This window comes from Salmo salar, chromosome 13 (assembly GCF_965601325.2).
Source record: "Salmo salar chromosome 13, fSalSal1, whole genome shotgun sequence".
Taxonomy (NCBI): Eukaryota; Metazoa; Chordata; class Actinopteri; order Salmoniformes; family Salmonidae; genus Salmo; species Salmo salar.
This window is the reverse complement of record NC_138303.1, coordinates 19,448,380-19,473,731: the sequence shown is the minus strand read 5'-3', so window position 1 is coordinate 19,473,731 and position 25,352 is coordinate 19,448,380. Positions and strand designations below refer to the sequence as shown.

The 25,352-nt window shown below is 43.4% G+C and overlaps 1 protein-coding gene across 1 annotated transcript; it reads right to left on the bottom strand.

Moving 5' to 3' along the window:
* top1b (DNA topoisomerase Ib) lies at positions 1-25,106 on the bottom strand. The gene is made up of 21 exons (XM_014134671.3): positions 24,950-25,106; positions 24,626-24,650; positions 21,673-21,763; positions 15,077-15,209; positions 14,730-14,788; positions 14,463-14,579; positions 14,099-14,189; positions 13,935-14,023; positions 13,521-13,636; positions 13,254-13,375; positions 10,258-10,380; positions 9,943-10,130; positions 8,384-8,528; positions 7,416-7,559; positions 7,058-7,243; positions 6,182-6,250; positions 4,436-4,550; positions 4,023-4,150; positions 3,720-3,814; positions 3,349-3,498; positions 1-1,216 (listed from the first exon to the last, which is right to left on the bottom strand). Exons 1-21 carry the CDS (start codon positions 24,980-24,982, stop codon positions 1,114-1,116), a joined length of 2,322 nt encoding a protein of 773 aa, XP_013990146.1. The 5' UTR covers positions 24,983-25,106; the 3' UTR covers positions 1-1,113.
* Between the last annotated feature and the right edge of the window lie 246 nt (positions 25,107-25,352).

Below are 25,352 nucleotides of genomic sequence, written 5' to 3'. Positions count from 1 at the left end.
TTAATTAATGATAGATCTTTATGTAACAGTTGTTTTTCTTTTTCTTGTTGGCAAAACCCATATCCCTCACACATTTCAATTTTTCTCCTTTTAAAAGAGCAAGCAGTCATTTGTATCTACACAAAACAGGCACCAAAACAATACATTTTTATATCGCCATTTCTTCAAGTAACATACAGTGGAATCGTTTTCATTCAGCAAAACGTGTGAAAAGATATCTATCTACAGGTAGGGAGGCCTGGTGACAACACGAAGGATACACATCTTACAAAATACACAATAACATACCAGTACATACTGAAAACAGACAAGAAATATATATACATCCCTGAAATAAACAGCAAAATGAAACCAATGAAAAACATTCACATTCTATGTGCTAGAATTACACGAGCATATTGTTCGGTTGTTTCCTACTCATCATCATCCATTAAAAACATCATCCTCATATTCTTCTCCTCACTCTTCATACAGATTTCAAAGTTCATAAATGATCAAATATGGTGCACTCATTCACAATTTAACACGCGCACACGCACACACACACACACACACACCCCATACCACTGCTCTGTCTCTTTTCACAAGGTGTGAAGGTGCAGCTCGTTAGGGAATTCTTTGATTAATTCATGAATATTTCAAAATATAGAATTTATCAATATATTTGATGACTAAGATATTGGAGCATAAATCAATAGAAAAAGCAGGCATTTACAGTTCTTCTATTAGCTAGCTGAAAATCACAGAAGCTGATAAGGTTGAAAGGTCAAGTTAACATGTTTTGGTCAAACACACTACTATACTTTGCACTGCAGTAAGACTCAGGGAGTGATCCCTGTTTGAATACTTGGCCAATGCACTATTTTATTCCTCATCACTGATTAGCATATGATTGGATTCGTGTAAGCAAGGTTTCTACCATACTGCTTTAACCTATCAGATCTGCGTTCAATTCAAGGGAGAAAGGAAGGATACAGCACATGCTTCAAACAGGACCCTGGTCAATCGCTAAGAATGATCCCCATTTTACATGGTGGAATCAATCACATGAACTACACATACTTCTAAAATTAAACAATAATAAAATGGATGGATAAAATGACAGAACAGGATCTAAAACTCATAGTCCTCTTCAGCCATGTCGATGGCCCAGGCAAATTTCTCCCTCTGGGTTTTGTTGTAAATCTTCTCCATGGGAACATCCCATTTCTTAACCCTGCATAGGAGAGGAAGAGAGAAGGAGAGCAGGGTCTTAGGAGAGAGAAATAAAGACAGAGGAGGGAAAGCAAACAAAAGTATTGGGACAGTGACACATAAATATCCTACCCCCAAGTCATGTTAATAACAGGGAAGGGTATGATATTTGTGTGTCTGTAACGTTCTAACTCATCATTATTCCCAATTCATTCAGGATTATCCGTAATCATGGTAGCACCCACATTAATGTAGAAGTGTTCAGAAACATACTCTAATCTTATCTACAATAAAAGTGACTTCTAAATGACAGAATACTTTATTTACCATGAATTTCTATTGGGCACAAAATAATCTGAAACACAACCAAAACAAACAGCAAATGCATCCAACAAATGTATAAAGTCACAAGCTTGGTGTAGTCATTGCGTGCTAGGAATATGGGACCAAATACTAAACGTGTGACTACTTTAATATACATATAAGTGAATCTGTCCCAATACTTTTGGTCCCCTAAAATGGGGGATCTATGCACAAAAAGTGCTGCAAATTCTAAACGGTTCACCCGATATGAATGAAAATACCCTCAAATGAAAGCTGTCAGTCTGCACTTTAACCTCATAGTCATTGTATCATTTCAAATCCAGAGCCAAAACAACAACAAAAATTGTCACTGTCCCAATATGTTTGTAGCTGTATTTAAATCACTCACACTCTCAATCTCTGACACTGACTGTACAAAGACAGTTGTCTTTTTTATTAATGTTTTTTCCTTTTATCATTGAAGATTACATAAAAAAATCTATTGATCATGTAAGGGTGTGTGGATGGAGGGCCCTCTGTCTTGGCCCTCCATTGATCCAGCAGCAGTAAGCTATTTGGTGTGGTGTACTGTACTTAAGTTAAAATACTTTAAAGTACTACTTAAGTCGTTTTTGGGGGAATCTGTACTTTACTTTACTATTCATATATTAGTCAACTTTTACTTTTACTCATTCCTAAAGAAACAACATTTCTAAAGAAAATATGTACTTTTTACTCCCATACATTTCCCCTGACACCAAAAAGTACTTGTTACAGTTCAAATGCTCAGGCAGGACAGAATTATGGTCCAATTCACACACCTATCAACCATCCCTACTATCTCTGATCTGGCGGAATCACAAAAAAATATATACTGTGTTTGTGTTGGAGTGTTCCATTGTCTGTCCGTAAAAAATACAAAAGAAAATTGTGCCATCTGGTTTGCTTAATAATTTGATGTATAGAATTTTACTTTTCACAATTGTTTCATGTTTCAAGTTGAATACTTGTTCCACCACTGTACTTAAGTACATTTAAAACCTGATACTCTTAGAATTTTTACTCAAGTAGTATTTTACTGGGTGACATTCACTTTTACCTGACTCATTTTCTATTAAGCTATCTTTACTTTTACTCAAGTATGAGAATTGAGTACTTTTCCCACAACTGGCTATTGTCCCGGGAGGCCCCGTCACATTGCCTCGACATGTGGAGGAAGAGCTCTGTGAGGGGACACTCTCTGGTCCTACAAACAAACCCTATTGTTCCTCACGCTCACACACTTTTCCTTCTCACCCTTTCGTTCTCTGCTTCACTCTGCTTTCCCACAATGCACAAGCATTTCCTGCCTTCTGTCAGCATTGGCGACCACTAGTGACCCTACCACTACCCCCCACCCACCCAAGACACACACGCACCCCCGCCTATGAAAATATTACATGTAGTTACCCTTATGTCAGACTTACGTATGTAACTACTTTAGTAACAAATATATTCCTCAGTTTGTACCTGGTAACGTCAGACATTACTTACTTACTTATTGTGTAATTACAAGATAAATTAACTACATGGTATCTGTGATAATTGTGAAGTAAAATATAATCCACTCTATCTAATGTGATCATTCCCCTTTCTGCCTGCCCTGCCTGCCTGCCCTGCCTGCCTGTTGCCATGCCACAGAGATGTGATCATTCCCCTGTCTGTCTGTCTGTCTGTCTGTCTGTCTGTCTGTCTGTCTGTCTGTCTGTCTGTCTGTCTGTCTGTCTGTCTGTCTGTCTGTCTGTCTGTCTGTCTGTCTGTCTGTCTGTCTGTCTGTCTGTCTGTCTGTCTGTCTGTCTGTCTGTCTGTTACCATGCCACAGAGATGCGTGGGTCCAGGTAGTTGAGTTTGGAGGTTCCCAGGGCGATCTGCTTGTTCTCCTCTCTGTCTGTGGCCTGCATCTGTAGCTTCATCAGCTGTTCCTCTATCCTCTGGACTGCTTTCCTCTTCACCTCCACCATCCTGAGGACACCACACAAGTCACTGATTAGTTGATTGATCGATCACTAGTTCTACCAAATCGGATTGGGGTAAGAAATTAGTAGAAACTTCCACCTATCTGCCGGCAAGGTGAGTCTATTGTCATTTGTATGCAGCACAAAGTACGAAGGGGAAGGGGCTAGCTAGGGGTTGACTTGGCATGGGGCCCTAGTCTGGTGTTGTTTCAGTAGAGCTGTACTCACTTTTTACTTCGGTCATCATGTGAGGCCTTGTGCTCTGTCTTGGCCCCCTTCAGCTGTTTCCTGGTGGCCGACAGCTGCTTCTGCTTCTCATCTATCTGAGAGCATTAAACACACACACACACACACACACACACACACACACACACACACACACACACACACACACACACACACACACACACACACACACACACACACACACACACACACGGTCATTACTGTGTATACTATGTGGGTAATGTGACAGCAAAAATATACATTTCAGTGCAAGTGGACAATAGAGACATTCTATTCTACTGTTACCTTGGTTTGCAGGTTCTGCATGGACTTCTCAAAGGTCTTGGGTGCAGCCCTCTGGTGGTTGCACAGTATAGCCACAGCCCGGTTGGCTCTGTTGTAGGACAGGATCTTAGCAGGAATGCTCTCATCCGCTGGACACACACACAGATACAGTGTTTACCATGCGCTTTTCAAGGAAATATCTGGTCAATTGTGTAGGCTACCGCCACATAAAGTTGAACCAAATATTTGCTCACTGTTTGCTGCTGCCAATGTGATCTTTATTAAAGCTAGTAACACAGCAACAATAACATTTGCCCCGACATCAGGTTAGTAGAAGCAAACAGTGGGCAGACAACTTCATCCACTATTGGCTAGTGGACCTGTCACTCATGGGAGCAGTGTGTGTGATTGGCTGTGTGTGTGCTGTCACTCACGGCTGGTGAGCTCTTTGAGCTGCTGCTGCAGGGTGATGGAGGCATTGTACGTACGGAACACTTTGGCTGTCAGCCCGTCCATCAACTCCTGTAGGTGCTTATTCAGAATAGAGGTCTAGAGAAGAGGAGGAAGAGAAGGAACAGAGAAAGATATCAAGGCAGGGGGAGAGAGGTGAGTTTAGGGGAGATGAGGGAGAAAGAGAGAGGTGCGTTTAGGGGAGATGAGGGAGAAAGAGAGAGGTGTGTTTAGGGGAGATGAGGGAGAGAGAGAGAGAGAGGTGAGTTTAGGGGAGATGAAAGAGAGAGGTGCGTTTGGGGGAGATTAGCGAGAGAGAGGGTGAGAGAGGTGAATTTAGGGGATATTAGCGAGAGAGAGGGTGAGGGAGGTGAGTTTAGAGGAGATGAGGGAGAGAGAGAGGTAGGTGAGTTTAGGGGAGATGGGGGAGAGAGAGAGAGGGAGGTGAGTTTAGGGGAGATGGGGGAGAGAGGGAGGTGAGTTTAGTGGAGATGGAGGAGAGAGAGAGAGAGGGAGGTGAGTTTAGGGGAGATGGGGGAGAGAGAGAGAGGGAGGTGAGTTTAGTGGAGATGGAGGAGAGGGAGGTGAGTTTAGATGAGATGAGAGGGAGATGGAGGTGAGTTTAGGGAAGATGAGGGAGAGAGGGGGGTGAGTTTAGGGAAGATGAGGGAGAGAGAGAGAGAAGGAGGCGAGTTTAGATGAGATGAGGGAGGTGAGTTTAGGGGAGATGGGGGAGAGAGAGAGAGGGAGGTGAGTTTAGGGGAGATGGGGGAGAGAGGGAGGTGAGTTTAGTGGAGATGGAGGAGAGAGAGAGAGGGAGGTGAGTTTAGATGAGATGGAGGGAGGGAGGTGAGTTTAGAGGAGATGAGGGAGAGAGAGAGAGGGAGGTGAGTTTAGGGGAGATGGGGGAGAGAGAGAGAGGGAGGTGAGTTTAGTGGAGATGGAGGAGAGGGAGGTGAGTTTAGATGAGATGAGAGGGAGATGGAGGTGAGTTTAGGGAAGATGAGGGAGAGAGGGGGGTGAGTTTAGGGAAGATGAGGGAGAGAGAGAGAAGGAGGCAAGTTTAGATGAGATGAGGGAGGTGAGTTTAGGGGAGATGGGGGAGAGAGAGAGAGGGAGGTGAGTTTAGATGAGATGGAGGGAGGGAGGTGAGTTTAGAGGAGATGGGAGAGAGAGGGAGAGAGAGAGAGGGAGGTGAGTTTAGGGGAGATGGGGGAGAGAGAGAGAGGGAGGTGAGTTTAGTGGAGATGGAGGAGAGGGAGGTGAGTTTAGATGAGATGAGAGGGAGACGGAGGTGAGTTTAGGGAAGATGAGGGAGAGAGGGGGGTGAGTTTAGGGAAGATGAGGGAGAGAGAGAGAAGGAGGCGAGTTTAGATGAGATGAGGGAGGTGAGTTTAGGGGAGATGGGGGAGAGGTAGGTGAGTTTAGATGAGATGGGGGAAGAGAGGGAGGGAGGGAGGTGAGTTTAGAGGAGATGGGGGAAGAGAGGGAGGGAGGGAGGTGAGTTTAGAGGAGATGGGAGAGAGAGAGAGGTAGGTGAGCTTAGGGGAGATGGGGGAGAGGTAGGTGAGTTTAGGGGAGATGGGAGAGAGAGGGGGGTGAGTTTAGAGGAGATGGGGAGAGAGGGAGAGCACATTTGAGACACTGATGTAAGACCTGTTTTATATTTGACTATTAGCCCTCAGTTCCTTAATTCACCCAGTATTAAGACCATAGGTTGTCTCTCTTACATTGAGTCTGTCGAATAGGTCGTCCTCAGGCTGCTTATTCTCCAAGAACAGCTGCAGGTTCTTAAACACCTGAGATAGAATACACAGGTTCATTTAAGAGGGAGTCTTGACATGTTTTATTCTTTATAAAATACACCAGTATTCTAGAACATTTGACTTTTAGGTTTAGATAAATAACCGTGACCAGGCTGGTGATCTAGTTATTCTCTTAGATGTAATGTCTGATTCCTGCCAGATGAGGGTGCTGTCATTGAGCAGGGTGTGTGTGTGTGTGTGTGTGTGTGTGTGTGTGTGTGTGTGTGTGTGTGTGTGTGTGTGTGTGTGTGTGTGTGTGTGTGTGTGTGTGTGTGTGTGTGTGTGTGTGTGCATGCCAGTAATAGCAGGAAACAGACCTCCCCCAGAGGCAGAGCAGACGGAAAGCACTTTAGGCCTGGATCACCTGTCTGTACAAACATCCTCCGAGCAGTGTGTGTCCAAACACACACACACAGGCAGGTGTGCGCACACAGGCAGATCATTGGAACATGACGAACACATGCTCCAGACATCTGTTAAATGCTCGCCCAACACAGACTAGACCACCCGATCAAATGGAAAGGATGAAATCTTAAACATCCCTTTAATTCTTAATCAATATCCTATTCTCTCCTTCCTCTTCTCTCCTCTGCCCTCCTCTCTTCTCCGTCTGTCCACCCTCTCCTCCACTCCTCCCCCTCTTCTCAATCTCTTCTATGTTCCCCCTCCTCTCTTCTCCGTCTGTCCACCCTCTCCTCCACACCTCCCCCTCTTCTCAATCTCTTCTATGTTCCCCCTCCTCTCTTCTCCATCTGTCCCCTCTCTCCTCCACTCCTCCCCCCTTTTCCCTCCTCTCCTCACCCTCTTCTCCACAGGCATCTTGTTGTAGTATCTGATGGAGTCTTTTCCCAGGAAGTCAAACTCCACCACGTACTCCTGGTCGTCCATCTTGGGGTACAGCTTGATGTGTTCCACCCTCAGGGAACAGCAGCCAACCGTATCAGCCGTCTCCCCCTCCTCCTTCTCATTCCCCGCCCTCAAGGCCAGCTATGGGACACACAGGACGGAGGGCAGAGGTTGTGTTTGAGCATCCTCGAGTATTTAGGTATCCAACTTCAATCGAAAAGGCGTGGAGTGGTGAAAGCAGAAGGGCAGTATCCTTGCTCTCAACAATCCAGTCACAGCTAATAGATGTACTGTAACGTGTAATTCCCCTCACCTTGTCTATGAAGTAGAGAGCCACAGCTCTCTGTCTGACCCTCATCTCTTTAGACTTCCAGTCCTCTCTGTACTGGGCCCTCAGGCGGTCCACACACTTCTTCAGCCTCCGGGCCGTCTCATACTTCTGCCAGTCCTTCTCGCCCTGCACACAGGCAGACACGGAACAGAGACAGACACGGGACAGAGACAGACACGGAACAGAGACAGACACGGAACAGAGACAGACACGGAACAGAGACAGACACGGAACAGAGACAGACACGGGACAGAGGCAGACACGGAACAGAGACAGACACGGAACAGAGACAGACACGGAACAGAGACAGACACGGAACAGAGACAGACACGGAACAGAGACAGACACGGGACAGAGGCAGACACGGAACAGAGACAGACACGGAACAGAGACAGACACGGAACAGAGACAGACACGGGACAGAGACAGACACGGGACAGAGACAGACACGGAACAGAGACAGACACGGAACAGAGACAGACACGGAACAGAGGCAGACACGGGACAGAGGCAGACAAGGGACAGAGGCAGACACGGGACAGAGACAGACACGGAACAGAGGCAGACACGGACAGAGACAGACACGTAACAGAGACAGACACGTAACAGAGACAGACACGGGACAGAGACAGACACGGGACAGAGACAGACACGGGACAGAGACAGACACGGGACAGAGACAGACACGGGACAGAGACAGACACGAACAGAGACAGACACGGGACAGAGACAGACACGGGACAGAGACAGACAGACAGGTTACATCAGATTTAGGGTGAGTGATAAGGTCATGATAAGGGAGTGAGGGACTCCTTTAGTAATCTCCTTTAGTTGAGGTTAGGGTGAGAGGGTCATGGTTAGGAGTTAGATCTTAGAGTTACCTTGATTCTGGAGCTGAAGTAAATGTACTTGTTGGGGTTAGGAGTGAGGAGGTTAAAGGTTGTCATTACCTTGATTCTGGAACTGGGGTTGAGCATGATGTACTTAATAGAACCCTGGATGTTCTCAGTCCACGACACCAGCCATGTGACCTTGTTGTCATGACGAACCTCCTTCCAGCGCGTGCCCTGGGGCGGCTTGGGGTGCTTAGAGTCTCTGAGGAGAAGAGGAGAGGGGCAGAGAGAAGGTTTGAAGAAGAATAAAGCAATACCTTGGATCAAAGAGACCGAATGAGACAACTTGGGAAAGAGGGGCTGAGAGATGTAGTGTTTTAGCTGGTCTAAGGGGTAGGCCTAGTGGGTTCACCCCAAATCCTTTAGGGCTTGAGGTCTTCAGACCTCTCGTAAAGCATGGGATGGGATGGTATACTGAGGTTCCTCAAAGGAGTAAGGCTTCAATTGTGTTCTAAAATCAAAGCTGATCCTGTTTTGACATTTCCTCTCCTGTGTACAACTATTACAGGACCGGGGTGAAAAACACAACAAAACGACGCCAAGCTGAGCAGGTAGATGGCCAGCTTGTCCTTTTATTGTTTCCACCACCGGACTGGGCTCGAGGCGACACACACATGCACACACGAACACACACACACTCACACACACACATACACACAGACACACAGACAACTGAGCCTGGGGCTACACAGACAGAGAGGTGGCCTTTGACACAGACGGACACACACATAAACAACCATATGGCATGTTTAGGACCATCACACACACAAACACAAACCATGCACGGAAACTAGAAGAGCCAGGACAGGACAGAGCCAGGACAGGACAGCAAGCAAAGATACTTTTTACCCTGGATAAAAATAGCTGCAGCAATCACAACAAGGCAGATATGGAGAGGGAGATAAGAGGGGGGAGGGAGGGAGGGAGGCATACAGATGAGGGAGGGAGAAGGGAAGAGAGGCACAGACATACAGCAGGGAGAGGAGGGATAAGGGAGAAGGGGGAGGGATAAGAGAGAGAACAGAGGAACATAACAATGGGGCAGAGGGGTGGAGGACTCTTTTACATAAATAACTCTTTTACAATAAGAAATCCCGTCACCGTAGAAAAAAAAAGTGTGATGTCAGGAACATAAAACTCCCACAACATGTTCTCTTCTCACGAGACATAGGTTCACACCCTTACACATGAAGCCAATAGAATCCATACAGGAGCAGGCACAACTTGGCAAGCAATTCAATGTGATTGTTACAAGCCTCAATAGCTTACCACTCAAATATGTAGTGGTATACAGGGACCTCTTGTGGTAGGAACACAAAACTTCACATTTATCATGAACTTGGTGATCCATTGAATTGTTTTATTTATTTTTTATTTAACTAGGCACGTCAGTTAAGAACAAATTCTTATTTACAATGACGGCCTAGGAACAGTGGGTTAACTGCCTTGTTCAGGGGCAGAACGACAGATTTTCACCTTGTCAGCTCTGATCTAGCAACCTCTCGGTAACTGGCCCAACGCTCTAACCACTTGGCTACCTTTCTACCAAGAATCCCTCGCAACGCTCATTCATCACCCTCTTTCCAACTGATGATGATGAAGATGGGGAGACTCACTTGCTGCAGTTGATAATGATGTCTTCAGGGCGGATGCGGCGTTTCAGCATGCCCATCTTTGGGTGGTCCCCACGCCCCCTGAACAGACCGGGAGGCTCGATGCGGAAGTTTCCAATTCGCTCCTTATGGTTGTCCATCACACAGAAACCATACTCCTGGAGGATACGCTCATTCTCCTCTTTGATTTTCTGGAAAACGTTGGAATAACATTGGAGAACGTTGGAGGGTGTGTGAGTTGTAGACGTGTGTACTGTATGTGTACTGTATGTGTGTCTGTGTGTGCGCACGTGTGCACATGTTGGTTCAGGGCCTCACCAGTTTCTCATCTTTGGACATCTGTTTCCGGGCCTCTGATTGGGCCTTGAAGTACTCGCTCATCTCCGTGAAGTTACACTTGTTTATATCTGTGATCTTTGACTTCTCCTCCGATGTCATTTCCTGGGGTTAAAGGACAGAATGGAGTTTTATTTATACAGGGGATCAACTGAGACCAAGGTCTCATTTGCAGTAGAGCCCTGTTTTCAATACAAAGAAAAAACATGCGCGTTAAGAAAAACAATCACAATTAACATTTAAAAGATCAGAAATCAATTTTTTTAATGGCCCAAGAGGCACTAGAACATCCATTCTAACAGTTTTTTGTAAATTGTTCCACATAAGGTGCAGCATATCTGAAGTGTAACGTAATTCATTGACATAGTTTTAGAATTAGTAATTCTATAAGAGATCAAAGGTGTCAGATAAATTGGAAATATTTGCATTAACGCTTTATATATAATTAACATAAAATGCTGCTCTCTTCTGGAGGTTAAAGAGGCCCAACCTACTTCTAGATATCAGGAACAGTGGTGAGTTTTAAAACCAGAGCCAGTAATGAACCTCAGGGCACAATGATATACAGCATCCAAGTGTGGACGCTGCAGCATGCATGTAAATAACACCCCCATAATCCAATACACAAATAAAGGTAAAGGTAGCCTGCCCTTTCCCACCTGTACAAAAGGAACACTTATGTGAGAATGCTATTCATTGACTATAGCTCAGCGTTCAACACCATAGTACCCTCAAAGCTCATCACTAAGCTAAGGACCCTGGGACTAAACACCTCCCTCTGCAACTGGATCCTGGACTTCCTGACGGGCCGCCCCCAGGTGGTGAGGGTAGGTAGCAAAACATCTGACACGCTGATCCTCAACACTGGAGCTCCCCTGGGGTGCGTGCTCAGTCCCCTCCTGTACTCCCTGTTCACCCACGACTACATGGCCAGGCACGACTCAAACACCGTCATTAAGTTTGCAGACGACACAACAGTGGTAGGCCTGATCACCGACAACGACGAGACAGCCTATAGGGAGGAGGTCAGAGACCTGGCCGGGTGGTGCCAGAATAACAACCTATCCCTCAACGTAACCAAGACTAAGGAGATGATTGTGGACTACAGGAAAAGGAGGGCCGAGCACACCCCCATTCTCATTGACGGGGCTGTAGTGGAGCAGGTTGGGAGCTTCAATTCCTTGGTGTCCACATCAACAACAAACTAGAATGGTCCAAACACACCAAGAAAGTCGTGAAGAGGGCACGACAAAGCCTATTCCCCCTCAGGAAACTAAAAAGATCTGGCATGGGTCCTGAGATCCTCAAAAGGTTCTACAGCTGCACCATCGAGAGCATCCTGACTGGTTGCATCCTTGCCTGGTACGGCAATTTCTCGGCCTCCGACCGCAAGGCACTACAGAGGGTAGTGCGTATGGCCCAGTACATCACTGGGGCTAAGCTGCCTGCCATCCAGGACCTCTACACCAGGCGGTGTCAGAGGAAGGCCCTAAAAATTGTCAAAGACCCCAGCCACCCCAGTCATAGACTGTTCTCTCTACTACCGCATGGCAAGCGGTACCGGAGTGCCAAGTCTAGGACAAAAAGGCTTCTCAACAGTTTTTACCTCCAAGCCATAAGACTCCTGAACAGGTAATCAAATGGCTACCCGGACTATTTGCATTGTGTGCCCCCCCACGCCAACCCCTCTTTTACTCTGCTGCTACTCTCTGCTTATCACATATGCATAGTCACTTTAACTATACATTCATGTACATACTACCTCAATTGGGCCGACCAACCAGTGCTCCCGCACATTGGCTAACCGGGCTATCTGCACTGTGTCCCCCCCGCCAACCCCTTTTACGCTACTGCTACTCTCTGTTCATCATATATGCATAGTCACTTTAACCATACCTACATGTACATACTACCTCAATCAGCCTGACTAACCGGTGTCTGTATGTAGCCTCGCTACTGTTATAGCCTCGCTATTGTATATATCCTCGCTACTGTTATTTTTCACTGTCTTTTTACTGTTGTTTTATTTCTTTACTTACCTATTGTTCACCTAATACCTTTTTTGCACTATTGGTTAGAGCCTGTAAGTAAGCATTTCACTGTAAGGTCTACACCTGTTGTATTCAGCGCACGTGACAAATAAACTTTGATTTGATGTGGTTTGAACCATTTTCTTTCAAATAACAGATGATAAACAGGCTTTGTTTCTGTATGTCACGACACCTACGGAAGGTGGCGCCCCTCCTCGCCCGGGCGGCGCTCGGCAGTCGTCGTCGCCGGCCTACTAGCTGCCACCGATCCTGTTTTCACGTTCTGTTAGTTAGGTCTAGGATAGGCACACACCTGTTTTGTATTAGTCGTTAGTGGGGGGGTATTTAGGCTAGCTTGGTAGGTTTGTGTTTTGTGCGGGATAGTTTTTGTCAGGACTCTTGTTTGGAAGTGAGGGTCTGTGTTTTTCCTCTGCCCGTGTTTTACGCGGAGTTTATATTGGGCTGCGTCCCTGCATTATGTTTGGAGAGGGTGGTGCGTTTTATTTATACGCCCTGCCCGGCCGTGCTTGTATTTGTTCCGTGTGGATATATTAAGGAAGTATTCACGGTCTCCTGCGCTTGACTCCACCTCTCCTGCTTCCTTGAGCCACACCTTGTGACACTGTAAAAGAAAACAATTTTAAACTTCAACTTTCTTACCAGCTCAGATATGTGTTTTGAAAGACAACTTGTCATCTAGCCATATACCAATATATTTATAATAAGGAACTAGTTCAGACTAGTAATTTTATAGTAATTTAGATATAAATTATGTAGTCTAGAGAAGAGCATATCTTTTGTTTTGTTAGCATTCAGCACCAACTTATGATCAGAAAGTGTCTTCTGCAGTACCAGAATTTGAAAATGCTTGGCCAATAGTAGGTGCAAACACAGTATTCCATGGGGCATAACTCAACTAATATCTGTCTGAACGTTCCATGTACCTACCTTCCTCCAGTCCTTGTAGAAGTTCTTCCTAAACATTTCCTTGGTTGTGTACTCATGGTCCAGCATCTTAGCAAAGAAGGTAGCCACCTCCTCTGCAGGGGCACTTAGTCTCAGGTGCTTACCTGGTGTGTGGGGGGGGGGGGGGCATAGAACGATTGAGCACATAAAATATGACTTGTCTTTCGGAGAGACTTGGTGATATCATCATATCAAAAATATTATCTAACCACCTAAACATAAAGTGTGAATCTATATGAACTCACTCACCATCGTAGAAAAACCTGACATGGCCAGGTAGGGGTTCATATGGAGGAGCAAGAACAGGTCCCTTGTGTTCCAGAAACTTCCATTTGGAGCCATCCGTAGATCTCTCCTCCTCCCACCTAAAATGGATGGATGACAAAATGTGTATGAGAGAAATAACAAGAAAACAGTAGAAGGACTGTAGATTTGAGTTTTTTTTAGAGTACCCACAACCATTTAGTGATTGTATCTGTAGGAATCAACCAATCCTCCCAAACATCTCACCATTTTGTGATTGTATCTGCAGGAATCAACCAATCCTCCCAAACATCTCACCATTTTGTGATTGTATCTGCAGGAATCAACCAATCCTCCCAAACATCTCACCATTTAGTGATTGTATCTGTAGGAATCAACCAATCCTCCCAAACATCTCACCATTTCCACTTCTCCTCTGTTTCCTTCTTGGCTTTCTTGCCATCTGCTCCTGCTTTCTTGTCTTTTGTCTTCTTCTTGGGTTTTATGTCCTGAACGAGACAAAATGAGTGTGAACAAGGGTAAGGAAAGAGAGTGTCCAACCTCAGCTGAAAACCTCAACTCACCTCTTCCTCCTCCTCATCTTCATATTCCTGCTTTCTCTTCTTTGCCTTCTTGCCATTCTCTGTCTTGATCTTTTGGGGCTTGTATTCAAATCTGAACAAAATACAACCATCAGATGAAACATGAAAAAAAATGGATCTAGTTTGAATTTCATTAATCACTTTCATTAAAAAAAATGCATTAATTAACTGTTTATATGCAGCGTACGTACTATTTATGTGTGAGTATGCACACATAAGTGTTAGTGTTTTTGTATTAGTTTGTAATCTGTTTGTCTTCCTGATTGGCTCAACAGGCATGGCTAACAAACCTTGGCATACTGCACCCAGATTTAATAAGGAGCCTTAGAACGTTGTGGATACTCACTCCTCCTCATCTCTCTCTCTCTTCAGAGTCTTGTTGTGTTTGGGAGAGGGGTACAAGCCGTTGTCCTCCTCTGGTTCACTCTTAATGGCAGGAGGGCTGGGGCTGTTCCACATCTCCCTGTAGGACACATTACAGTGTTAAAGGTGCAATCCGTAGATATTCTTAAAATGTACAATATCTGCCTTCTACACCCATAGTTGTTTACACTACTACTTGTAGTAACAATTAAAAATAAAATAGAACAGTCAATTCCATATTCCCATTTACCTCGCATGACCGTTTTCTTTCTCCTTCTTGGGCTTGCCTTCAACATGGGAGGATTTGACCTGCGATAAAACAGACAAACTGGCTGGGAATTGTAGTCTACTAGTAGAGTCACTGTGACATCTGAGATCCACCTTTTCTGATAGACACTCTATACCCCTCAAACTCATCTGTGGAACTCAAAGCCAGTTCCACTGCATGTTTTCATTGCTCCCCTCTAATCACAAACATATTTAGACCTGGGACACCAGGTGGGTGCAATTAATTATAAGGTAGAACAGAAAACCAGCTGGCTCCGGACCTCATAGGGTAAGAGTTGAATAACCCTGCTCTATACGGAGAAAACAAACCTTTTCCTCTCTTCTCTTCTCTTTGTCTTTCTCCTTCTGTTTCTCCCTGTGCCTGTCGACACTCCCGTCGCTGTGCTTCAACCTCTCCTTCTCCTTGTCTCTGTGCTTCTTCTCAGAGTGCTCCCTGTGTTCACTGAGAGATGGACAACACATGAGAGGTCAGGGGTTTGGGGTCAATGGACAGGAGTCAGACACAGGAAAGCTACATAAACACAAATTATTCAGGCCACAGAGAGCTCCAATATTGAATACAGACTACAACACACAACCTGGATGAACACAGAACAAATCAAAGAAGGCAGAAAAGGGACAAGTCAACTTAATAAAGACTTAAAATGTAGATTGCAAATGCAGGGCTTAGATTGTTTTGTCTACAGCTTTCTGTTTCTCTGAATAGACTACGCAATTGACGCGGCAAGTAGCCTTGTACTTTTTGAATGGTCTTCAATGGCAAAAAACATAGTGCAACAGTCTTCTGCGCAAAAACTTAATGAAAGGCATTTGATATAATTTATTGATATAAGGTGCATTTGGAAAGTGTTCAGACCCCTTGACTTTTTCCACATTTTGTTACGTTACAGCCTTATTCTAAAATTACTGAAATTGTTTTTTACCCCTCATCAACCTACACACTATACCCCATAATGACAAAGCAAAAACAGTTTTTACATTTTTTATTTGCAAATGTATTAAAAGTAAAAAATGTGAGTATCACATTTACATAAGTATTCAGACCCTTTACTCAGTACTTTGTTGAAGCACCTTTGGCAGCGATTACAACCTCAAGTCTTCTTGGGTATGATGCTACAAGCTTGGCACACCTGTATTTGGAGAGTTTCTCCCATTCTTCTCTGCAGATCCTCTCAACCTCTGTCAGGTTGGATGGGGAGCATCACTGCACATCTATTTTCAGGTCTCTCCAGAGATGTTCGATCAGGTTTTCATCAAGGATCTCTTTGTCCTAGATTTTCATCAAGGATCTCTTTGTCCTATCATCTTTCCCTCGATCCAGACTACCACCATGCTTCACCGTAGGGACGGTGCCAGGTTTCCTCCAGATGTGATGCTTAGCATTCAGGCCAAAGAGTTCAATCTTGGTTTCATCAAACCAGAGAATTTGGTTTCTCATGGTCTGAGAGTCTTTAGGTGCCTTTTGGCAAATTCCAAGTGGGCTGTCATTTGCCTTTTACTGAGTAGTGGCTTCCGTTTTGGCCACTCTACCATAAAGGCCTGATTGGTGGAGTGCTGTAGAGATTGTTGTCCTTCTGGAAGGTTTTCCTTTCTCCACAGAGGACCTCTGGAGCTCTGTCAGTGTGACCATTGGGTTCTTGGTCACCTCCCTGACCAAGGCCCTTCTCCCCTGATTGCTCAGTTTGGTCGGGCGCCCAGCTCTAGGAAGAGTCTTGGTGGTTTCAAACTTCTTCCATTTAAGAATGATCACTGTGTTCATGGGGACCTTCAATGCTGCAGAATTGTTTTAGTACCCCTCCCCAGATCTGTGCCTCGACACAATCCTATCTTAGACCTCTAAGGACAATTCCTTGGACCTCGTGGCTTGGTTTTTGCTCTGACCTGCACTGTCAACTGTGGGACCTTATATAGACAGGTGTGTGTCCAATCAATTGAATTTACCACAGGTGGACTCGAATCAAGTTGTAGAAACATCTCAAGGATTATCTATGGAAACAGGATGCACCTGAGCTTAATTTTGAGTCTCATAGCAAAGGGTTCGAATACTTATGTAAATATGTATTATTTTTAATTATTTTGTATAAATTTGCAAAAAAAAAAAAAAAATGTTTTCGCTTTGTCATTATGGGGTATTGTGTGTAGATTGATGAGGGGAAAAAACAACTTCATCAACTTAAGAATAAGGCTGTAACGTAACAAAATGTAGAAAAAGTCAAGTGGTCTGAACACATTCTGAATGCACTGTATCTTATATGACCACGTTTTCATGAATTGTATTATATAATCCTCAAGCCCATTCATAAGACCAGAGACATGAACAAGGAAGTATGACGTATGAAACGCGTCACTTGCACACAGTATTCCTGACTGAAACTATAGCCATTCTTTGTCACAGACAACATTCAAACTCTCTCAGACAAATTTCCCAAGGTATTTGCTATAAATTATAATGTGAACTTACATAGACACATATGAGCTAAATAAATACTCAAATCCCAGTTATCCTCAAAAACTCTTAAAAGCATGATTTTCTTTATTTAGCATTACTGCCCAGACATAACCTCAAAAGCATAAGACCCACATTGTGCCAAATACCAACTGAAAAATGTTGTCAAAACAAGTACAAGTGGGAACACTTTGTTTCAGAGAGGGTACTCATGCCTATGGATGTTAGCAGAGAGCGAGCGAGTGAGAGAGGGGGGGAGAGAGAATGGAGATAGACGGGGTAGAGAGAGAGAGAAATAGAGAGAGGGAGGGGTAAAGAGAGGGAGAAAGAGAAAGAAAGAAGGGTAGAGAGAAAGGGAGAAAGAGAAAGAGAGGGGGTAGGGAAAGAGGGAGATAAAGTAATTTCTGTGCATTCAAATCATGCATTGATGTCCTAGATGTCCTAGAGAACTAGGTAGAAGACATACAGTACCTTCAGAAAGTATTCAAACCTCCTGACTTATTCCACATTTTGTTGTGTTACAGCCTGAATTAAATATCACACACAATACCCCATAATGACAAAGTGAAAACATGTTTTTAGAAATGTTAGCAAATTTAATGAAAATGAAATACAGAAATATATCATTTACATTAGGATTCACACCCCTGTGTCAATACTTTGCTGACGCACCTTTGGCAGTGATTACAGCTGTGAGTATTTTTGGGTAAGTCTCTAAGAGCTTTGTTAACATGGATTGTACAATATTTGCCCATTATTCTTTGTAAAATTCTTCAAGCTCTGTCAAGTTGATTGTTGATCATTGTTAGACTGCCATTTTCAAGTCTTCCCATAGATTTTCATGCCGATTTAAGTCAAAACTGTAACTACATCAGTAACATTCAATGTCATATTGGTAAGCAACTCCAGTGTAGATTTGGCCTGGTGTTTTAGGTTATTGTCCTGCTGAAAGATGAATTAGTCTCCCAGTCTGTTGGAAAGCAGACTGAACCAGGTTTTCCTTTAGAATTTTGACTGTGCTTATAGCTGTATGTTTATTTTTATCCCCAAAAAACTCCCTAGTCCTTTCCGATGACAAGCATACCCATAACATGATGCAGGCACCACCATGCTTGAAAATATGAAGACTGGCACTGAGTGATGTATTGTGTTGGATTTGCCCCAAACATAACGCTTTGTATTCAGGGAAAAAAGTTAATTTCTTTGCTATATATTTTGCAGTATTACTTAGTGCCTTCTTGCAAACAGGATGCATGTTTTGGAATATTTTTTATTCTGTACAAGCTTCCTTCTTTTCGTTCTTTCATTTAGGTTAGTACTGTGGAGTAACTACAATGTTATTCATCCATCCTCAGTTTTCTCATATCACAACCATTAAACTCTGTGTTTTAAAATCACCATTGGCTCATGGTGAAATCCCTGAGCAGTGTCCTTCCTCTCTGAGTTAGGAAGGACGGCTCTATCTATGTAGTGACTGGGTGTATTGATACACCACCCAAAGCTTAATGAATAACTTCACCATACTCAAAGGGATATTCAGCATCTGCTTTTTTAATTATTTCTTTGACACATCTACTAATCGGTGCCCTTCTTTGCGAGGCATTGAAAACCCTCTCTGGTCTTTGTGATTGAACCTGTGCTTGAAATTCACTATTCGATTGAGGGACCTTACAGTTAATTGTATGTGTGGGGTAGAGATGGGGCAGTCACTGCCATAACAAGTGTAGATCAGTGACTCAGAAGAAAGCCATTAAGAGGGTTTGTGCTCAGGCTATAATGGAAGAAGGCAGGTGCGTGGGAGAGAATATACCTGTAGAGTTAAAAAGGTACTCACACTCAAAACCACGAAAAGGAATAACCCAAGGAGGCCGAGATGCAAAAAGAATATAATTAATTTAATCCATGCTTGAAAGAATACAATACCCCACTGCCAGGTCTCTGACCTCCTCCCTATAGGCTGTCTCATCGTTGTCGGTGATCAGGCCTACCAGCGTTGTGTTGTCGGCAAACTTAATGATGGTGTTGGAGTCGTGCTTGGCCACGCAGTCGTGGGTGAACAAGGAGTACAGGAAGGGACTAAGCACCCACCCCTGAGGAGCCCCCGTTTGAGAATCAGCATGGCAGTTGTTGCCTACTCTTACCACATGGGGGCGGCCCGTCAGGAAGTCCAGGATCCAGTTGCAAAGGGAGGTGTTTAGTCCCAGGGTCCTTAGCTTAGTGATGAGCTTCGTGGGCACTATGGTGTTGAACGCTAAGCTGTAGTTAATGAACAGCATTCTCACATAGGTGTTCCTTTTGTCCTTTTGTTGATCAGCACTGATGAAGGCATAAGGCCGAAACATATGCTATGTTCCTTTTTTATTTCAACATAATGTGGAAAAAGTCAAGGGGTGTGAATAGTTTCTGAACCAGTGGAGGCTCCTCAGAGGAGGAAGGGGAGAAACATCCCTCTCAGTGAATTTCCAAAAAATATAAATAGTTATCCTTTTTAAAACTATACTAAATACATTCATGTCACCAAATAATTTAATAAAACACACTGTTTTATGCAATGAAGGTCTAAAGTAGCCTCGACAGCACTCTGTTGGGTAGCACCATGGTGTAGCGGAGGACAGCTAGTGAACAGCTAGTTTCCGTTCTGCTCTGGGTACATTGACTTCAAAACAAAACCTAGAAGGCTTGTGGTTCTGAACCTCTTCCATAGACTTACACGGTAATTATGACAACTTCCGGAGGACGTCCTCCAACCTATCAGAGCACTTGTAGCATAAAATGACATGTTGTCCACCGAATCAAAGGATCAGAGAATGAATCTAGTACTGAATGCATAGCTAGCATAGCTAGCACTGCAGTGCATAAAATGTGGTGAGTAGTTGACTCAAAGAGAGAGAAAGACAATAGCTGAACAGTTTTGAACAAATTCCATTCTTAAAAAATTAAGAAGAAGCAGCTACCTACAGAAGCCATATTTCATTTTATTTTTTCCCCCCACTTTCACTTATTTAGCTAACCAATACATCTCAAAATAGCCTGCGGTTAGGGCTGTTGGGCCAGTAACCGAAAGGTTGCTGGATCGAATCCCCGAGCTGACAAGATAAAAATCTGTCGTTCTGCTCCTGAGCAAGGCAGTTAACCCACTGTTCCCCGGGTGCCGATGACGTGGATGTAGATTAAGGCAGCCCGCACCCACCTCTCTGAAGACACATTTCAGTTGAATGCATTCTGTTGTATAACTGACCTGGTATCCCCCTTTCCCACCTAGCTAGTTTAGCCTACTCAAAAACCTGGCTCAAACAGAGAGGTATGCTATGTTAGCTAGCTGGTTCTGACTATCCAACACTGGAACACTTCCAATTCAAAGTAAGCTTTTGATTTGATAAATGTATTGCCACTGGGGCCTGACGGTGTAACTGCTAAACTGCTTGCTGTACACTGTACTGTGTGATTGTAGTGGGTTAGTTCTAGTAGCTATGTTGATTATGTCATTAGCTAATATGGTGACTATTATGTAGGTTGTGTGTAGCGGTTAGCATTCATGAAGGTTTGGCTTGTTAATTTTTGCCTTGTCACAGACTGGTGATGTGAAGGGCACTGAAGTCCACAACCGAAGGGAAAAGGTCAGAGGAAGAGAGAGCATAGATGCGATAAGGAATTATACAACAATCAAAGAGATCATGCTGTTTGTATGTGGCTGCTATGAAAGTAAACCGTGTTTGAGTGTGATCAGGGGCGTATTCATTCTGCCGATTCTGTTGAAAAACATTTCTCAAATGGAACGAAACAGGGATAAACATACCTGAATTTGTACAATAGAAACTTTCGTTTGGAACTGTTGGAATAATGATTAAAACCCTAGATCAGCTAGATGCTGGCAAGAGTGTGCAAGGCAGTATTGAATGTGTCAATGTCTGTCACCTTGATTACTCAAAAATAAATTGACCGCACCTATGTTGTAAACTTTCATCCATAGGCTAGGTTGTAGCAACCTCATGATGAATATAGGGAACATTTGAGTATCATGTAGTAGCCTAAACTTATCGATGTTACACTGAGCTGGGAGAATGAAATATGAATGATAGTCATCCAATATGCTGTAATAAGGCCATGCTCATAAAACAAAAATGTCCTCCCTCATCTTAAACGGCACCAACCGCCACTGTTCTGAGGCATAGTACAACAGCACAGAGACAGCATAGGGGCAGCATAATAAATTAAGATATCCTGTTGAATGATGTAATGTGGTGTTGTCGTATGGTCTTGTACAACACAAAGAATTATGGTCAGCAATGGCAGTATACTCAGAACTCTCCCACAGACCAAATGAAAAGGGAAATGAGAAGGAAGGCGAGATGGAGAAGAAGACGGAAAGAATTCTGAGAAACCCTCAGCGGGATGGAGATGACTGACAAAAGGAAAGAAAAAGTGAGAGAGACAAAGAGAGGAGGGGAGAGGAACATACCTGTTGCTATGCTTGGCTTTCTCTCTCTCCTTGTCTTTCTTGTGTTCTTTGCGCCTGTGCTCTTTATGCTTGTCCTTGTGTTTGTGAGCGTCTGGGACAAAGTTAGAGATTGACTTGTTTAGTAGAGATCCACCAGACAATAGGAACTGTAACAGCACAGTGTAATCTGATCACTTTGTGGCCCTCGGTGGCACAGTGTATGGATACGCTAATGTCTTCAGCGTCACATAGTAATGAATACAAACTGCAGGTTCAACAAATAGAATCACTTCTCATACCGCAAGGGTGTTCAATATTAAACATCAAACTGCCACATTTTCTTTCAAATTAGTTGGCTGGATTATTAAATTACTGTGTAGTTACTTTGTAATTACACCACAATTAAAAGCATAAACGGTATCGTACCATTTAATGTGAAGAATGACCTGTAAAATCAAGTACGGAAACAGGACTGGGTAATTGAAAGTCAAAACCACCCTTGCATATCTCTCCCTACCTGTCTAAACTCAAAATTAGATCCCACGGGGAGTGTCAAAGATAAAAAAAAGTGGGTCCAGGGGAGTGGGGATGGGAGGGAGGTTCAGACATCTAGGTGGGTCTACTTTCCTACAATGGACGCTGCATATCTCGGTTTTTAAGACCAAAACATGAGATCCATACTGCTGCTGCCCTGTCTCAACACGCACCCCAGACATCTAGACCTGAACCACCCGCACACACATGCCTGCACGTTCTCTGTTGATAGTAACATCACAACTGGCTGGGTCTTGTGAGACACACGTTGAACTCACATGTAACCCTAGACCTAAGGTCAGTGGTGTAGTGGAGGGTAAACGCATATAACGTTGTTTACGCACATTTTTTTATTTGGGATGAGCGTTTACACACCTTTTGCAGAAAAATGCATTGAAAGTATAGGGAGCGTTACTTCTGTAATCCAGTCTTGCAATCAGCATTTACCACTACATCACTGTCTAAGGTAAAATCTTAAATCAGAGGTCTTCAACCTTTTCTTGACCAGGGACCCCCGGCCATGCAAACAGGCTGTCATGGCTGTCGTATAAAGTGGACCAAAATGCAGCGGGAGTCTGTATACTCATCTTCTTTTTATTTGGCAGAAATAAGGAAAAACAAAACAAAACACACATATACAAAAACACCGACGACAAACAGTCCTGTAAGGCATACAGCTTATACACGAAACAACTACCGACGAAAACCCATGAAAAAACACCCCTACTAAATATGACCTTCAATTAGAGGCAACGAAGAACAGCTGCCTCCAATTGAAGGTCAAAACAATAAACTAGACATAGAAATAGAAAAAAATTGAAAATAGAACATAGAAATACAAAACATAGAACACAACCCAAAAAACCCGACAACACAAAACAAACACACCCCTGCTACGTCCTGACCAAACTACAATAACAAATAACCTCTTTTACTGGTCAGGGCGTGACACAGGCAACCCAGGGACCCCCATCATATGTCTTATCATGAAGTAAATTATAATGGCAAGAAGTAATCGAAAATGTACAATTAATAGTTTTTAATTGTTTTGACCTCCCCACATTATAACAGGAAGAGGAAGTGTACATGTCAAGAAAGCTTACCAGCAGCCAGTGGCACTTTTCAAAGCGGGTGCTTTTTCAAAGCCTATGTCAGATACTCCAGTGAGTGTAATTAGCTCAATATTAGGAGTAGAGAAATAAAGTTTACATAAGAAATAATATATTCTCCTCTTTTCTACTGTAGGTTTGTAATTCAAAATGTATTTATTCTGTTGTTGCAAGCGATATTCATGAAAACATTTCAATAAAAACATTTATTTTCGCAGACCCTCTGCAGTACCATGGCGAACTCCTATGGGGCCGCAGACCCCAGGTTGAATACCCCTGTCTTAAATGATAGGATATCCCTTTCCTCTAGTGGTGCACAATAGTCTATGTGTCGCTGGTGAGAAGTAGTGCACTAGATTAAGAATAACAGGTTATAATTTGAGATTCCTTAATAAGTTAAATTTGGGCCATCTCTTTTGGGTGATTGTCATTTTTTAAATCTCTGAACAAAAGTGGGAAAAACTTCCAATTAGTGGTGGCTTTGTCAGAGGGTGGGCCCATATAACTGTCAGTCTTGAGCTTGAACGTCACCTTGTGGCGTCCCTCTGTTATGGCAGTTAAATAACTGGTAGGGGGTTCTTGTCATAGGAAACAATAATATGCTCCCAGTACCATATCTGTCCCATTTCCATGACTGTTTAATTATTTTACTAATGAAATGTTGAGTTGTCAAAGGTGTGTGCACTTGACTCCCCCCTTTTTAAATATGTTATTACAGTATTATTGTGCTGGCAGAATTCCAGTCTAATTTCTAAAAACCATGTCCAAAGTTGACTAACAAATGCAACAAGCTATAACAACATTTAAAACATATACTTGTAATAAAGCAACTATCTTTGACAGATGAAATGTAGTGGCAGTAATGCCTGCAGCGATTGTACCAGGAGCCATGGGGTGGGAGAGGCCGATGAACTCCCAGCTCTAGCCTCCATATCACGGCCAACTGTTCTATCAGTGCTCGGCGCACTGGCTGCTAGACAGAGAAAAAGAAAATGGCGCAGAGACTAAGTCCTAAACCCCCATTTCACTACTTTCGGCTCAAAAATTATACATTGTTGCACCACAACATCAACAAACAATGGTCTATTTGAGAAACACGGTGTAAAGCGCTGCCAGAATTTCCCCTCAGATCGCAATATTATATATCGAAAGGGTAATTTTGAGGCCCTCTTTTTGAACAATAGACACAAGAGAGTGGAGGAGAAGGGACTTAGTCTCTGGGACGCCATTTCTGTCCTTTAAAAACTAACAGGAGTAGACGAATGAAGATAGGGACTTGATCACAAGCAAAACCATGATCAATATTTTTTTTGCCGTTAAAAACAACTTACCATTGGCTCGAGACCCAGAATTGACCTGCAAAATTTAAAAAATATATTAAATTAATGTTTATATTTTCTGAATGCCGGTAGAAAGGAGAATGTCAAGTTTCATACAGGGAAATATGAGAAATTCTACACAAAGCCCAGCGATCGCTTGTGATATTTATAACAAAGTTGCTACTTGAAAGACAACTAATGCAACTTATTAACATTGCATGGATACAATCGATAGGCTATCACATTGTGATTTTATCATTATCTAGTCAGCCAAACCAACTGTCACATAATGCAAATAACCAGCTACCTACATCTCGTTCAGCATAATAACACTACCTGCGAGTCTCTTTCACCGTGATCCCCGCTCATTGTCTTGTAATGCCAAATACACAAGTCAGAGATGCCCAAGGTAAGAAGATGAGGTTGACAGAGTAGTCTGGATAGACTGTGGAATGGAGTCGTTGCGCACTGGGCTAAGTCCGAATTCTCTTCAACTGCGCATGCCCGAAATAATTTAAATAATGAAAAATAAATGTTGTCTACTGTCCTACATGGTTCCTCCCTACAATAGTTAAAGTTCCCTGATGTGTCGTAAAATCTCTCTATGATAGATTAACAGTAGGACATAGACTATAGAAAATACTCTTGTCAAACTGCACTTCAAAAAGGGGACAGCATTCAGTCCTATCAAAATATTGTAAAATGGAACAATTCATGTAGGCCACTTGTGTGAACTTCT

Bases quoted from the DNA above. Each gene is read 5' to 3' on its own strand.
- top1b (XM_014134671.3), bottom strand. From the start codon at position 24,982: ATGAGCGGGGATCACGGTGAAAGAGACTCGCAG. The intron at 14,190-14,462 runs GTGAGTATCCAC...TATTTTGTTCAG, and splicing joins AGAGAGAGAGATGAGGAGGA to ATTTGAATACAAGCCCCAAA. The intron at 3,815-4,022 runs GTAACAGTAGAA...TAATGCTCTCAG, and splicing joins TGCAGAACCTGCAAACCAAG to ATAGATGAGAAGCAGAAGCA.